We start from the raw sequence: 15300 nt of genomic DNA on the forward strand, positions 1-15300 counted from the left end.
AATTTCCTAATACTCATTCAGGGTCCATAGTAAGGGTACTAGGGTATCCAATTTGAAGAGTTAGCGTTTTGACAGTTATTACAGAAAATGTTTCTCCTTCAACGTCATACACGAATCACTGATTATCTTTTACGAATTCAACCCGTAACTCTCAAAAAGTGAATGGCGAGTCTGGCGCATGACGTCACAGCGTTATCTACCTTTAATATCTTTCACATTTGAATGAATAAATTTTTGCTTTAAACGGCATAGCTGAGAGCATTTAATTATCCTTCGAATCCAATCATCAAATTTCCTAATACTCATTCAGGGTCCATAGTAAGGGTACTAGGGTATCCAATTTGAAGAGTTAGCGTTTTGACCGTTATTACAGAAAATGTTCCTCTTTCATTGTTATACACGAATCACTGATTATCTTTTACGAATTCAAACTGAGTCTCTAAAAGTGAATGGGGAGTCTGGCGCATGACGTCACAGCGTCATCTATCTTTAATATTTGAATTATTAATTTGAATGGATAAATTTTTGCTCTAAACGGCATAGATGTCAACATTTTATTATCCTTCGAATGCAACCATCAAACTATCTTAGACTTATTCAGGGTCCAAAGTAAGGACACCAGGGTATCTTATTTGAAGAGTAGGCGTTTTGGCAGTTATTACAGAAAATGTTCCTCCTTTGTCGTAATATACGAATCACTGATTATTTTTTACGTATTCAACCGGTAAGCCTCCAAAGCTGCATGCCAAAGCTGGCACATGACGTCACAGCAGCATCTAACTTTAATATCTTCCACATTTCAATACATAAGATAGCCAGCAAGATCACTCAAATAAAGCTAACACATTCTAAAAATTTTTTGTTTGAAAGATGCATGACGCATCCGGATCACATAAAGGTTGGATCATGGTAAGCTAAGAAATAAAAGCTTTGGGGGGGGGGGGGGGGCTTGGAGCAAGGTGATAGAAGTAAGGTGGTCTCACTTCGCTGTTTACGTTTCGGCGGTGACGTCACGGCCGACACCTCGTTCAGCCGCCTGGCAGGATTAACATGCTATGCCCGGGTTTTCCTGTCATATTTATTCACATTCTCGCCTTTGGGCTAGATATGTCGATGAAACGGCTGTTGGGTGGTGGAATTTATATGTATGACATTTGAATGGGTTCAATAGAATAGCTTGTCATGAACGAAAGGTATTTTTAAAAAGTGAATAAATAAAGGACGACGCCGAACGGCTGCTATTTTTTAATTTACGAACAGAATTGCCTTGGACGAACTGAAAAAGCGGAATTTCCGAAGAATAACTTAAAATGCCATTTCGAAAAGTAATCCTAGAAACTCGTGAATATAAAATTTCGTAACTACCAAGAGTTGTTTCTAAAAACTAGCATTTGTTGAGTCCAACACTTCCCCTTTCGTCTACTAGAGTGAATTCTTATATATACTGCCTTAAATTTTCTGCACCATTGTCGTTAACGATAACCATCTAGCCCTAATGATACTGTTGAGGTTCCGTAATGAAAGATCGACTTATCTCAACATGAATTTATTTGTTGCTTCTTCGCAGCGCAGAGCAAGACTAGACTCATACAGGGAATAATCACGATTAAAAAACCCAGTCAGCCAAAAAAAAACAAAAGAGCAATGAAAAACGTAAAACAAGTCAAATCCGCAATTGAAAACTTTTACATTTTCTACAACACTCCCCCAAAAAGTTTACATTGCTGTAATAACAAACAAAAGAAATACATCAAATATCAATAACATCTCTTTGGCTCAAAATGACTCTTACTTCATCAGTAGCAAAATTACATTACAAATAAATAATTCACATTCAACTTCAAATTCAAGTTCACACATGCCCAATAAAGAACGCAAATTTTCAAATGGTACTCTTGGAACAGGCTTAGTAAAAACATCTGCAACTTGATTTTTACTTGGAACATACTCAATTGATAATTGTCCTTTTTGGAGTTGTTCACGAACAAAATGATAACGTACATCAATGTGCTTAGACCTCTTGTGAAATTCAGGGTTTTTAGCAAGCTTAATAGAACTAATGTTATCACAGAACAACACCGGGGGACACTTTAATGGGGAAATTTCGTCAAAGAATCTCTTCAACCAGACAGCATCTTTTGCGGCTTCACTAGCAGCAATGTACTCAGCCTCTGTGGTTGACAGCGACACACACTGTTGCCGCCTGCTGGCCCAGGTGATGGCACCACCACTATGCATAAACACAATGCCACTGACTGACCGCCGCGTAGTGGGGTCGCTGGCATAATCAGCATCACTGTAACCAACTAGTTCCCCACCATTCTCAGATGAACTGTAGAGAATCCCCTGTGACATTGAACCCTGCAAATACTTCAAAATCCGTTTAACTAAACCCCAATGTCATACCTCTGGGTTATCAAGGAATTGGGATGCATAGTTCACCGAGAATGCTATATCTGGCCTAGTAGCAACAGCCAGATACAATAGGCAGCCCACAGCCTCTCGATAAGGTGCACTTGTTTTCTCAGGATCCTTCCTTTCCTCTTCTTTCAAATACTGTTCAATTGGTGTAGAAACTGGATTTGCTTCAGCCATATTGAACCGCTGCAGCACCTCTTCCACATAAGAACTTTGGTTTATGAAGATTGAACCATCTGTTTTTTGAGTTATGTGTAAGTTCAAGAAGTATCCCACTGGTTCACTAGTGATTTTAAACTCCATTTCTAAACGTTGCATAAATTCAGTAATTTTATGTTTATTTGATGCTACCACAAGTCCATCATCAACGTAAATGACCACTATCAGTTTGTCATGGCAATTTGTCCCATAAAATAAGCAAGGATCTGCTTCACTCTCACACAGTCCAAAGTCCTTAAGAACTTCCTTAAAGCACTTATTCCAACACCGGGGGGATTGCTTTAGCCCATATAAACTTTTGTGAAGCTTGCAGACTCTGCCAGTGCCATCATCATACCCCTCTGGCTGCTTCATGAATATTTCTTCGTCAAGAACCCCATTGAGAAAAGCAGTTTTAACATCAAACTGTGCCAAATGCATGTGTTCCTTGGCAGCAATACTTAATACAGCTCGTATAGTATCGAGCCGGGCAACAGGGCTAAAGGTTTTACTATAATCTACTCCTTCTCGCTGGCTAAACCCTCGCACTACAAGTCGAGCCCTGTATCTATTAATGTGACCATCACCTGCACGTTTTACTTTGTAAACCCATCGATCAGAGATGGATTTGCGATTACCTGGTAGCGTAGTGAGGGTCCAGGTCAAGTTTTCCTTTAAGGCAGCCATCTCTTCCTCCATAGCCTTCTCCCAGAGTAATCGCTGATCAGATTTCATTGCCTCCGAGTAGCTGCTTGGCTCATCAACCTCAGCTAACATTGACTCAATAAGGCGTTCAGGTGGTTTGATTTTCAAACGATCCCGTAGGTTTCTCTCACATTTATCAGTGGGTTCAGTAACGCAGTCCTCTTCAGGATCATTTGAAGGCTCCAGCTCATCATGCACGTCAGTTGGAAATAACGTCAGCAGCCCCCCACAAGTCTCAGGTTCAAATACGACGTCACAACTCCGAACTATCTTGTTTCCAGGTTTTATCCACACTCGAAATACATCTATATTCTGAGAATACCCCACAAAAACCCCACGCTGGCTCTTTGGGTCCCATTTCTTCCGACAGACTGTTGGTATGTGAATGTAACAGTTGATACCAAAAACCCGAAGCTTGTCTAAATGAAACTCTTTCCTTGTAAAGATCTCATACGGTGTTTTTCCATCCACACTGCTTGGGCCTGTTCGGTTGAGAACATAAACAGCCGTATTAACTGCTTCTGCCCACAATGTTTTAGGCAAATTCTTTGCTAATAGCATAGTGCGAGCGAGTTCAACCACAGTCCTGTTACTACGCTCTGCACAACCATTTTGCTCTGGCGTATATGGATTGCAGACACAGAAATCCACACCCATTGACTTTAACAGTTTTTCTACCTCATGATTGACAAACTCTCGACCACCATCGCATTGAAATACACGCACAGGTCGTCTGCATTGATTCCTCACGATCTGCAACTCTTCTGTAATCTTCTGTGCAGTTTCTGACTTCTCCTTCAGAAAGTAGACCATGCGAAACCTCGAGTAATCGCATGTAAAGCATAGAAAGTAACGTGCTCCACCCAGAGACTCACACTCCATCGGCCCACAGATGTCAGCGTGTATCAACTCCTCAGGTTCTTTGGCTCGCTGACTTCTTGAATGAAAGCTACTCCTGTGCTGCTTACCTTGAACGCAAGCGGCACAAAAACTTTCACCTTCAGTAGCTTCGATTCCCCGTTGTTTGAGAAACTTCAGGACATGTCTTTTATTTTGATGACCAAGACGCTCATGCCAAATTTGTAGTGTGTCTTTCGATGCTACATTCATCTCTTTGGCACCCGTTACATCTAACTTCAGCACACGGATGTGGAGTCTGAATAATTGTCCATACCGGACGCCACAAGCTTTCACTACACCGTCTTTAAGAAATTCACACTTAGTTTTCGACGACTTAAAAGACAAGCCTTTATCAAGGGCGGAAACAACAGAGAACAAATTTCTCCGGGCAGTCGGTACATATAGTACATTCTCCATGCGACACGGTAGCAATTTACCGTTAACACAGGATTCAAACTTGATTGTCCCTTTACCTAGTGCATCCATTGTGGATTTGTCGCCAATATGTATTTTCAATGGCGTTGAAAACTGTTCAAAAGAAGAGAAACATTCTTTCTTGATAGATATATGATCGGTGGCACCGGTGTCTACAACCCACATATCACCAACAGTCTCTGCATTCAAAAGTTCACTAATGAAAGCCTGATCAGCCTCATCATTACGGTCTGGCGCACTATATTTATTTTGTATCCTCTTCTGTTTCCAACTAGGACAATCCTTTTTCATGTGCCCTTGTCCACCACAACCATAGCACTTGATTTTCCTTTTATCTTTTACTTTCTCTCGTGAAGATTCCCCTTTCTTTCTACTTGAACCTGCGGCATAAGTGGAAAAATTGTTATTTCCCTGAATTTTAGATTTTACAGTCATCAGTGCTACTGCCTCTTCCTTTCTTTCAGCTCGTTTCAAACGACGTATTTCATCAGAAGTCAGCACTGCCACCAAATTTGCGAAGGTCTGATGATCTTCAGGTCTCGCCCACCATGCCTGTTTCAGACTCTCATACTCGTCGGGCAATGTGTCCAGTAACTTAACCATCAACGATGACTCATCCGGCTTCACGTTTAACTGCTGCATTCGTAAGACTAACCCTTCAAACTTCGCGATATGAGTTACCATATCGTCGGCGAGGCTCATATTGAAGCAAAAAAATTCCGCTTGAACAGTGTGAGCAGCTTTTTCAGTCTGTTGTTCGAATACAGCATGCAATTTGCACCACATGTCTCTCGCCGAGTCACACGCGACGAGAAGAGCAGCCACTTTAGATTCAATAGACCTTACCAAGACTTGGCATGTCGCTCGATCCGCCTTGTCCCAAACTCTATACGCTGCATCATAGGAAGTGCGCTCATTAGAGGATGAATTGCTTCCCACAACCTCTGGTTTTGAGACCTCTCCAGTGCAGACCTCGTATGCATTTTCAATACCTCGTAGTACATTTTTCACCGAGAATTTCCAAATTGTCCAGTTCTCACTACCGCGTAACTTCTCGATTCCATGGAGCTCCATGCTTTACACTAAACAGCAAACAGTTCGTTCACAAGTGCAACCAAGCAAATGTCCAAACGAGAACGTGGCGCGAAAACGTTATTTAACTCGCGAAAAAACACGATTGAAAGCAACGAAGACTATTTAAGCAGCCAAGGAACGCAAGGAACCACGCTCTGCTACCATGTTGAGGTTCCGTAATGAAAGATCGACTTATCTCAACATGAATTTATTTGTTGCTTCTTCGCAGCGCAGAGCAAGACTAGACTCATACAGGGAATAATCACGATTAAAAAACCCAGTCAGCCAAAAAAAAACAAAAGAGCAATGAAAAACGTAAAACAAGTCAAATCCGCAATTGAAAACTTTTACATTTTCTACAACAGATACCATGTAGAACTTTAACGCAATGTACATGGTAAAGAGTAAAATATGTGTATATTAATCATATGCATTTGTACAATCGGTGATTATTTCTTTTAGGAGTCATTTGAATCACCAATAGTAGTTTCTTCTTAACAAAAGGTAAAGAAGGGAAAACTATAAGCGTGCTTCAGTTAGGTTTTGATGTTTTTACAGGACGTTTTTCCGTACATATTTGAATAGTAAACAGAGTAAATCTTTTGTAGAAGTACTGATATCACCCTCACGACTCTGAAGTAGCAATGCTTAATATGGAATAATTTGAACTTGATAAAGTATTACCCTAGGAACAAGATCGAAGGGTTTCCACACACAATTTTCAGGGAAATTTCCATTAAGATAGTACAATAAACATAATTCGAGGAATTTTAATATGTGGTCAATTTGAAGGGTTAACCATTACTATATCATTCCCAAAAATAAGACATGGATATGTACGCAAACCACAAGCAGGCATGCAGTATAAGTGCTTTTCAAGAGATTTGCAGCATGGATAAAAGCTGCATCAAATAAAATCACAGATGGAGGAGTTAATAAGGAAAACAATACACATTTTTCAAACTTATATAATGTACACCCAGCAAATTTTACATTTTCAGAATGCTATTGAAACTATTATTTATACAACCAATGCAAGGTATGCAAATTAAAAATAAAGTATAATTGATGGAACATTTATATAGTTTCAAATTAGTAAAAAAATCATGAATACGTCATGAAAGCCACCACAAATCTTCCTTTGTTACTGGAATTGCCGAACCTGTAATTAAAAATGTGTATAAATTGGTGAGCTATACTAGAGGAACTAAAAAATGAACTATTCAACAATTTCAATGAATAGCACCAGAGTAACCCAAATTTTCAGTCTCATCAAATCATTCATTGGATTTGTATCAAACATGATATCACTAGAGTTTCTATTTCATAATTCACGGTCTGTGCTACAGGAAAACTAATGTTGGGCAATATCAATTTGCAGAACACATTCTGCAAATCTAATCTAAAGCGAAGATAGTGATCTTTCTGCCAACAGTCTTTCTCCTGGACTCTTCCCTTCTTCAGCTTAAGACCTGAAAAGCATTTATCCAAGAAATCCATGAAGAAGACAAAGTGCATCGGGCATAGAAGAGCATCCAGCTTTAACATAAGAAACAATTATTAAGCCGATATTAAAATTGCATAAAATAATAATTCATATGTACATTATATAATACTACCGTTTACTCAACAACAATTATTCCTTGACAACAAAGATATCAACATTTACCAAGATATACGCATTTCTAATTACATTCATAAACAATATTACATTGCTTAACAATGACCATTGTATTTTCCCCAAAGTCAAAGTCACTCACTCAGTCCTCAAATCACTGAACCTTGTCACCATGATGATGACAACCTAAGAATTTCAATGTACACCAGCACAGAACGTGATGTAAAGATTCATCATCCACTTAATTCAACATAGTGTAATGCATAGCAGGATCTAGTTATCACCAATCCTGGAAAGGAAAGCAACTGTTAATGAGGATACTAAGAAGGGAAGTGAATTTATAATTATCGAAACAATACTTACTTATTTAAAGTAATATTCTCAATTATGAAGAAGTAACCTCAAATGTCATATTGCAGTTCCCAGAAGAGTCCAAGTCAATCAAAAGCCTCAAATTACTGAACCTTGTCACCATGATGATGACAACCTTAGAATTTCAATGTACACCAGCACAGAACGTGAAGTAAAGATTCCTCATCCACTTCATTCAACATAGTATAATGTATAGCAGGATCTAGTTATCACCAATCCTGGAAAGGAAAGCAATTGTTGATGAGGATACTAAGAAGGGAAGTGAATTTATAATTATCGAAACAATACTTACTTATATAAAGTAATATTCTCAATTATGAAGAAGTAACCTCAAATGTTATATTGCAGTTCCCAGAAGAGTCCAAGCTCGGAATTGCAAACGGATGCAATCTCCGAATCGGCCGATATCCCAGAAGCTCAGCTTGCAAATCACGTTTAAAATCTTCCGAGGAGAAGTGTTCCGAGCACACATGGCAAGAATCGGGATTCCACGAACCGTCCCTCTTGCATTTAATAATCCACTCCTTCCTTATTCTAGGATCCTTCGGAAAACTATTCAAGATAAATAGATTAATAATAGGAATAATGCCTCAAATAATATAAACACAACATCGCAACGATTTACATACCTATGGAAGGATATTTGAAGTCCGCTCTTCTTAGCTTTGTTAGAGCTATTACTACCTACAAGTAGCCACCGTACAACGCATTCTTAATGATGCTTTTAGCACGCAAAAAGATTAGTAGATCGGAAATATTAGTCAGGGAGCTCAATATTTGTCGCTGAATAAACTGAATTACCATGCGGTTCATCCGTCGAAAATGGCTGGTGTCTGCCGTGACGTCACAGAACTTCGGCGAGGGAACTGAGACCACCTCTCCTTTACCACCTTGGGCTTGGAGCGCCTCCAGTGGGTAAATTAATCGCTATAAATGAATGTGAAAGAGATTTCTTCTCGTAAATTGACGTCTAAAATATATTTGTATGGATTTGTGGGATCATAAGTCATGCTAGGAGCTTGTAGACCTGAGTTCTAAAATTTTACATTATAATGATCGAATTCGGAGCAGCAAACAGCTTTGCCTCAATGGAAACTACTCTCACATACCATTTTGATGACGCATAACACTTATATTGCATGTGGAATTAGCTAAATTAAGCTGAAGATACGTAACAAAAATTGTGATCGAAAATTATCTGCACGAAATATCAAAATAAAAAAATCTCATTAGGATGATGCGCATTAAAATACGTTGATTATGGTAGAAGATTGTGCTTACTTTTGTAATGAAAACCATTGACTCTTCGAATAAATAAGTGATTACCAGCATAGTGTATTCGAAGGACAGTTAAACTAAATCACTTTTACCGTTTACAGTTTTTATTTATCTCTTCAAATAAGAAAGATATTGAGGTTTAAGTTTTATCCTCATACCCTACCCCCAGAGTGTAGGGGTCACACCCAAAGTGTAAGGTGCTAAACAATATACGTAATGGATGACCAGTTACTTACTGAACAACTTTCCAATTTAAACTATATTTTTATCTCTTCAAATAAAGGAGTTATTGAGCAAAATTCCCGAAATTTTCGGGTTTTTTGGTCATAGGGCCAAAACCGTTGGTCCAATCGGTCTGAAACTTGGGGAATTCGCTCACTACGTAGTAGTGAGTACCCCCCGCCCTGATCGACCCCTTAAGGGGTACATAGGGGGTGTCAGGACAAAATTAAATTTCCCTTACCCTGAATACCCTTAAGTACCCTGAAAAGGGTATTTTCGAGAAAAATATCAGGGATTAATGCTAGTTGACAGAATTTCCCTTGTAAGGTGTTTTGAAGCTCTCAGATCAATTTTATCGGTTTTAATGACCTTACATTTCCATGGACTTCTAAAAAATATAGCCAAAAGAATATGGACTCGGGTTGGCACCCACCAATTCACTCTCTGAGGTGGTCCTCCCAATTTCTATTTACTTCTTATGTCGACGGTAGCTATGTTTGAAAACCAAGTTTTGAATTGCATATGGTCATGTGTAGGGCGGAGGCGACCTCGGTACGTGCGTCTAATGGGGACTTGTACAGAGAGACGCCTTTCCCCGCGGTTGCTACGCGGAAGTGCCCTTGGATTGTCCCCGTTTTCTCATAAAAGCATTTATTTTTAAAAAATTTCGATAACAAAGTAGTTAGAGGTGTGATTTCGATTATTTCCGATGCGGAGACGGGGAAATACGATTCACGTTACCTCCACGGATGAGGAGATCTTGCTAACTGCCAATGGGAACATATCCAACTCGAGTGGGAGAAGCTATGGGCTCGGCACTTGTCTGGAATTCACTGGGAGTGAAAGGGGACGTTGTGACGTCATGCGCCAGGATCGCCAAATCCCCACTACTGGAGTGTATCCCCGCGAGCCCGCCCTAGGGTATCTTTTCCTTTGTACCTTAAGTACAGTACAAATGATAGACATAAACCATTGTCTATAGCTGGGAGATGACAATACATTTACATGGATATTTTTGGTGTAGAAGTGGACTAGTTTGTCATAAGAAATTAATGATTGGCTTTGATGTTTTTTATTATTATCAACATAAAAAATAAGTTTTTCTGAAGTGAAAATAGCTCATTCTACAGCTCAACGTGAGATGTAGCTGTTTGCAAAAATTGGTTCAAGCATCATGCATTCATGGCCGTAAAGTAGGAAAAACTAAAATCATTGGACAGATGTGGGTTGCAATATATTGCATGGTAAGGTGCTACGTATAACTCAACAGCATGCAAAAGACTGCCCTCCAAAAACACGGGTGGCACTGCCCTGCTCTATAGACCTGTTCTCAATGCCATTTGGTTGTAGTCCTGCAGCAGTGACTATGCCCAATGAACCAGACCTGACTGTAGAGCAGGCAGCATTGGGTGGCTTGTTGATCAGTTTTAAGATGATAAGCATAGAGTGGAAAAGCACCTCATTTCACTGTTTTTGTTATCTTAGAGATATCATAGTTAGCGAAAAATAATACTCCTTTGTTGAGGAATCACACATGAAGTGATGTGTTTGACAGTTGGGGTGCGGGCACACATTCTGGGAGCTGCAACACTTTTACAAATAGGCATTTGTCGATTGCACATTTTCGAACATGAACTTGAGTCAGTGTCAGAAAAAGCACTGAGATATGTGGCTAAACATTTCATTGAAGGTATCCAATTGATTTCTCTGACTCACTGCCAGGAAACCTTTGGAATATTGTCACCTCAGGCTTGCAGTGGTGCTAGCTTTGGGGTTCTCACTTTGTCTCTTGCAGTTGGCAGACCTGACCCGTGAAATCGCAGCCATGGCAAGGCCTCCAGCATTGCGCAGCGAAGAAGGGGAGGAGCTGCTAGCACCCTTGCGCCAACAGTGTGCCCTTGCTGCCACTTCCAAGGTGGAGGCGGAGGAGCGACTCATGGAGGCAAGGACACTGCTCCGAGAGATTGAGGTATGTGGACGCCAGTGGAAGAGATTGGGGAAGGCTGCTTGTATTCATGTGTGTCACACATACTCTCCAGTGCCTTTGTTTATTGGACGTGTCCCACTGCTACCAGGCTCATTCCAGTCAGGTATTTGTCAGGAAAATGAAAATCAAAACTGGAAATCAGGAAGTGAGGCCTACTAGGCTACCAGAAACTTCTTCACAAAATAGTGTGAAATAGCAAAGCTTAAAATGCCAGAAGACACAAAAAGCCAATTTAAAAAAAAAAGGAATTTTAAAATACAAGGAAAGAGTTGTGACGGTGCCAGGGTTCAAACCTGAAATCCTCTGATGTGCAGTCCGGCTCGAGCCTATTGGAAAAATTCAATGGGAAAAAATTCAATTGAAATGTTCCATTGAAAAGTGGCAAATTTCAATGGAACAGTTCAATTGAAAAATTTTCAATGGAACCGTTCAAATGAAAATTTTTACAATTGAAAAAAAATTCCATTGAAATTTGTCACTTTTCAATGGAACAGTTCAATTGAAAAAATTACAAATACATTAATGCATCCAATATGGTAAACTTATTATTAGGTAGAGTATACTTAACATCTAAATTTCACGAATCCCGAATTCTGAATAAATAAAACATGTGAACAAAAATTAAAGTTGAAATATTTTTAGAAGCAGTGTCATGAAAACTTTAATTGGGCTTTTCCACATCTTACATCACTTCTCACAATCATGAATAGTTATTGAAAAGCTGTATAGTTTTGCCATGATTATCAGAACAACAACTATACCATGAGAGCCACATCTTTTACCAGTTCAAACAACGTTGAATAGTTGTCGAAAAGAAGACGTTTTTCCGCGATTAGCGATAACAACTTCACCAACAAATATCTCGCACGTCTTTATCTAAGAAAGGCTTCTTTAAAATACTGATAAATATACCTTCTGGTACTTCTGGTTTGACATTAAGCCAACATAACTTGTTTTTCACAACAGAAAGATGTCACTCATGTTTATACAAGAACACGGGAATTTCAGTTCACACAAACAAACCTGCGTGATACACACTTTCCGACAATGCTAGTAGTTGTTTGTCGGCGACGTAACGCACGTACGCATAATTAAGTTATATAAATATTAGTGATGGGTCGGTTCGATTCCTCGATTCTTCGATTCCTCGATTCTCGGCCAAGAACCGGAATCGAAAACGAGTACTTGCCAAGGCGAAAAATCGATTCCGATTCCAGTATTACTTCAAACAACAAAATAAACGACCGCGTTTCCAACAGTCATTTGAATTTTCGCGCCACGTAATCGTAATAACAAAACACATATCTTCTTGGGATGTGCGAGTACTCAAAAATTCAAGTCGATCGAGTAGTTGGTACTCGACTCGAGCGTTTCGAGTCGCATTACGAATGTCGAGTCGAGTAGTTAAGTTAACAGTGCTTTCGAGGCTAGTAGGTCCAGCAATCTGCCGACAGGAAGCGCTATCATGAAACTCATGTAATAATGCAGTTTTTAAAGCCGATGAGTCATTCTAATGCCTTGGCCTGGTAGTTTCAGCTTGCCGAATACACTATATAGTTGTCGACGTGGGCGCCGAATACCTTTACGCCAGCCGCAGCGGCCGATCGTCTTCCTACCCGGCGCACACTGGTCTGAAATCGGAAAAAGCTGGAATAAAGTCCAAAATGACCTTTTTGGGGATAGAGACTTGAAACTCAGCGTAAATACTCATAAATCATTACCAAATATTGATTTATATGCCATTTCACATAAATACGAACCTTTAGTGAGATACAGAGGCCCAAGCATGACCAATTTTTCAATGCCACGCGAGATATCGTTTTTCCTCAAAAAATCTTTGAATTTATCCAAGTGGTTTTGCGTTGGTGTGAGTTTTATGGAATATAAAACGCAATATTCCTTTGATCTGGTGCTTTGCCTATACTTTCAATGACTTTCGAAGATTTTGGCTCTCATCTGTCGGGTTTTACAACGCAAAATGGCCGACCCGTTTTTCACGTGAAATTTGACATAAAGTAGACATTATCTTTCGTTTACGAAAAATATAACTCGGAAAATTTGAACCACAATATAAAGTAGAGATTTCTAAAGACTACTAATAAGAAATCTTGAAAAAAAAGTTTGCGACGACGGAAATAAGAGCGATTTTTCAATCGCGCGTCAAGGCTGAGCTACACGTTGCGGAACTTTAAGGCTCGGTAACTGAGGCCGATTTTTCAAGTTTTTTAAAACATTAGTCTTGAAAATCGTCATTTAAAGCATAGATAATCGTCTTTATAGACTTAAAACACTAAACTGAGGATGGTAAAAAGGATTATATATAGATCGACTTGACCATTTAGCGCATTACTCGAGTGAAAATACTAAGGATTGGGTTTTTTTGGAACCATCCCACGCATAAGTAATATGCCTCGGGAATTGAAGTAAAGTGAAGAGATTAAGTCAGCATGCTTAAGATAGAGAAAAAAGAACTATTTCCGTGAAAGGCAACAACCGATACCCTTTTTCCCTTTCCACCTTCGCCGAGGTGAGTCGCGCGGTAGGGGGAGTTTTCACACCACAAGGCTCTTTTAGCCTTTTTTATTACTGCGACCGTCCGATATGATATTCATTTGTAGCGTTTAGTTTCTTTCTTGAACTTAAAAAAAGCAAGAGATTTTAAGGTTGATTAAATGACGTGAGAAGTATAGCATTTTTTTTGGCTCTACAAAACTAAAGTTTAGTTCTATATAGTTGTTCGCTTCGACCACTTGAATTCCATGAAGATTCAAGTTCAAAAAAATCGTTGATATAATTTTTATTTAAAATTCCAAAGTCTCCGAAATCTTGCAATTTTGGTGGGAAAGTACTTGCCCAATAACACACATGTGTAGCAAAAGGCAATTTTCAGGCAGGCAGTAATACTGTAACATGGAGACGTCAAAACCTGCTGGCTGAGCATGTAGAATAATTGGTTTTTCTGCTTGAGAATTTGAAAGGGCCAAATATTACGTGATTCATATACGTAGTATGTAATCTTTATTACAGCTATGAAAATTTCTGTACTCAGGTATGTTCTGTTTTGAAATTAAGCTATTATATTTTAATTACATAGTGATTATTTGAAAGATGCTTTTGTCAACTGACTCTTTCACAGAGTAATATTTTTTAAGTGGTTTTCTTGTTGCCTGGAATTAAGTGATATTTTTCTTGGAGCCTATGGCATCAGAATCGATGGAATCGGTATCGGTAGAATCGGAATCAAAATGTCAGAATCGGAATCGGGATCGGAATCGATAAAATTTTGGAATCGACCCATCACTAATAAATATGCTTACATTTTAAACACAAACGTTAGTATAACCAGTCAAAAAAACTGAAGGCAAACGATACATTACTAAATGAACACACTACAGCACAGCAATCACATCACGACTTCCACTATATCACGGAAGAAACACACGAATGACCTAAAACTACGCTGTGGGGATCAAGCACAGGTTGAATAACAACGATACTAAATAGTCTTTTCTCCACAAGCAAAAAATTAACCACAACTGACCACAACTACCATGTGCACGTAAACATATGAATAACGGGATAACGGTATTTTTGATTTCAATTGAGTATTTGAGATTTCAATTGAGTATTTGAGATTTCAATAGGATATTTGGGAATTCCATTGAAAATTTGAGAATCCAATGGAATACTTGACAATTCAATTGTATCTTTTCTTCGAATTCCATTGAATTTCCTAATATTCAATGGAATATTCGTATTTTCAGTTGTAAATTTGAAAATCCGATTGAATTTTTGGACATTCCATTGAAAACAAGGAAATTCCATTGAAAATTGGCATTTTCAATTGATTTCAATTGGAATTTTCAATGGAATCGGCTGATTTTTTCCAATAGGGTCACTACCCGTTCCACCATACCACCTTGTAGAGTGACAGAGAATTGAATCCTTAAAACTGATGCTGCAGATGAGGGATCACTTCAAATGTTTAACTAACAAAAATTGTGGCTCATACTGTCTCTGAAGAGCTAGGGCCTACACCTAGGGTAAGAATGCATTTTCATCTGGTTTTGACCTGTGCTGAAAATCTCAAGTT

At 39.0% G+C, this 15300-nt stretch overlaps 1 protein-coding gene and 1 long non-coding RNA gene across 2 annotated transcripts in view; one reads left to right on the plus strand and one right to left on the minus strand.

Annotated features, from left to right (window-relative positions):
• The window catches only part of LOC124168126 (intraflagellar transport protein 81 homolog), a 328055-nt gene that overhangs the window by 159137 nt on the left and 153618 nt on the right, over nt 1-15300 (plus strand). Inside the window, exon 7 of the mRNA XM_046546249.1 lies at nt 11016-11189. Coding sequence (XP_046402205.1) covers nt 11016-11189 — 174 coding nt within the window. The remainder of the gene's footprint in view (nt 1-11015; nt 11190-15300) is intronic.
• Nucleotides 7502-8400, minus strand: LOC124168129. Its single transcript, XR_006866850.1, has 4 exons — nt 8350-8400; nt 8013-8272; nt 7712-7938; nt 7502-7637 (listed from the first exon to the last, which is right to left on the minus strand). It is a non-coding gene; the product is annotated as an uncharacterized LOC124168129 (long non-coding RNA).

The sequence above is a fragment of the Ischnura elegans genome, chromosome 11 (assembly GCF_921293095.1).
Source record: "Ischnura elegans chromosome 11, ioIscEleg1.1, whole genome shotgun sequence".
NCBI classification, from domain to species: domain Eukaryota; kingdom Metazoa; phylum Arthropoda; class Insecta; order Odonata; family Coenagrionidae; genus Ischnura; species Ischnura elegans.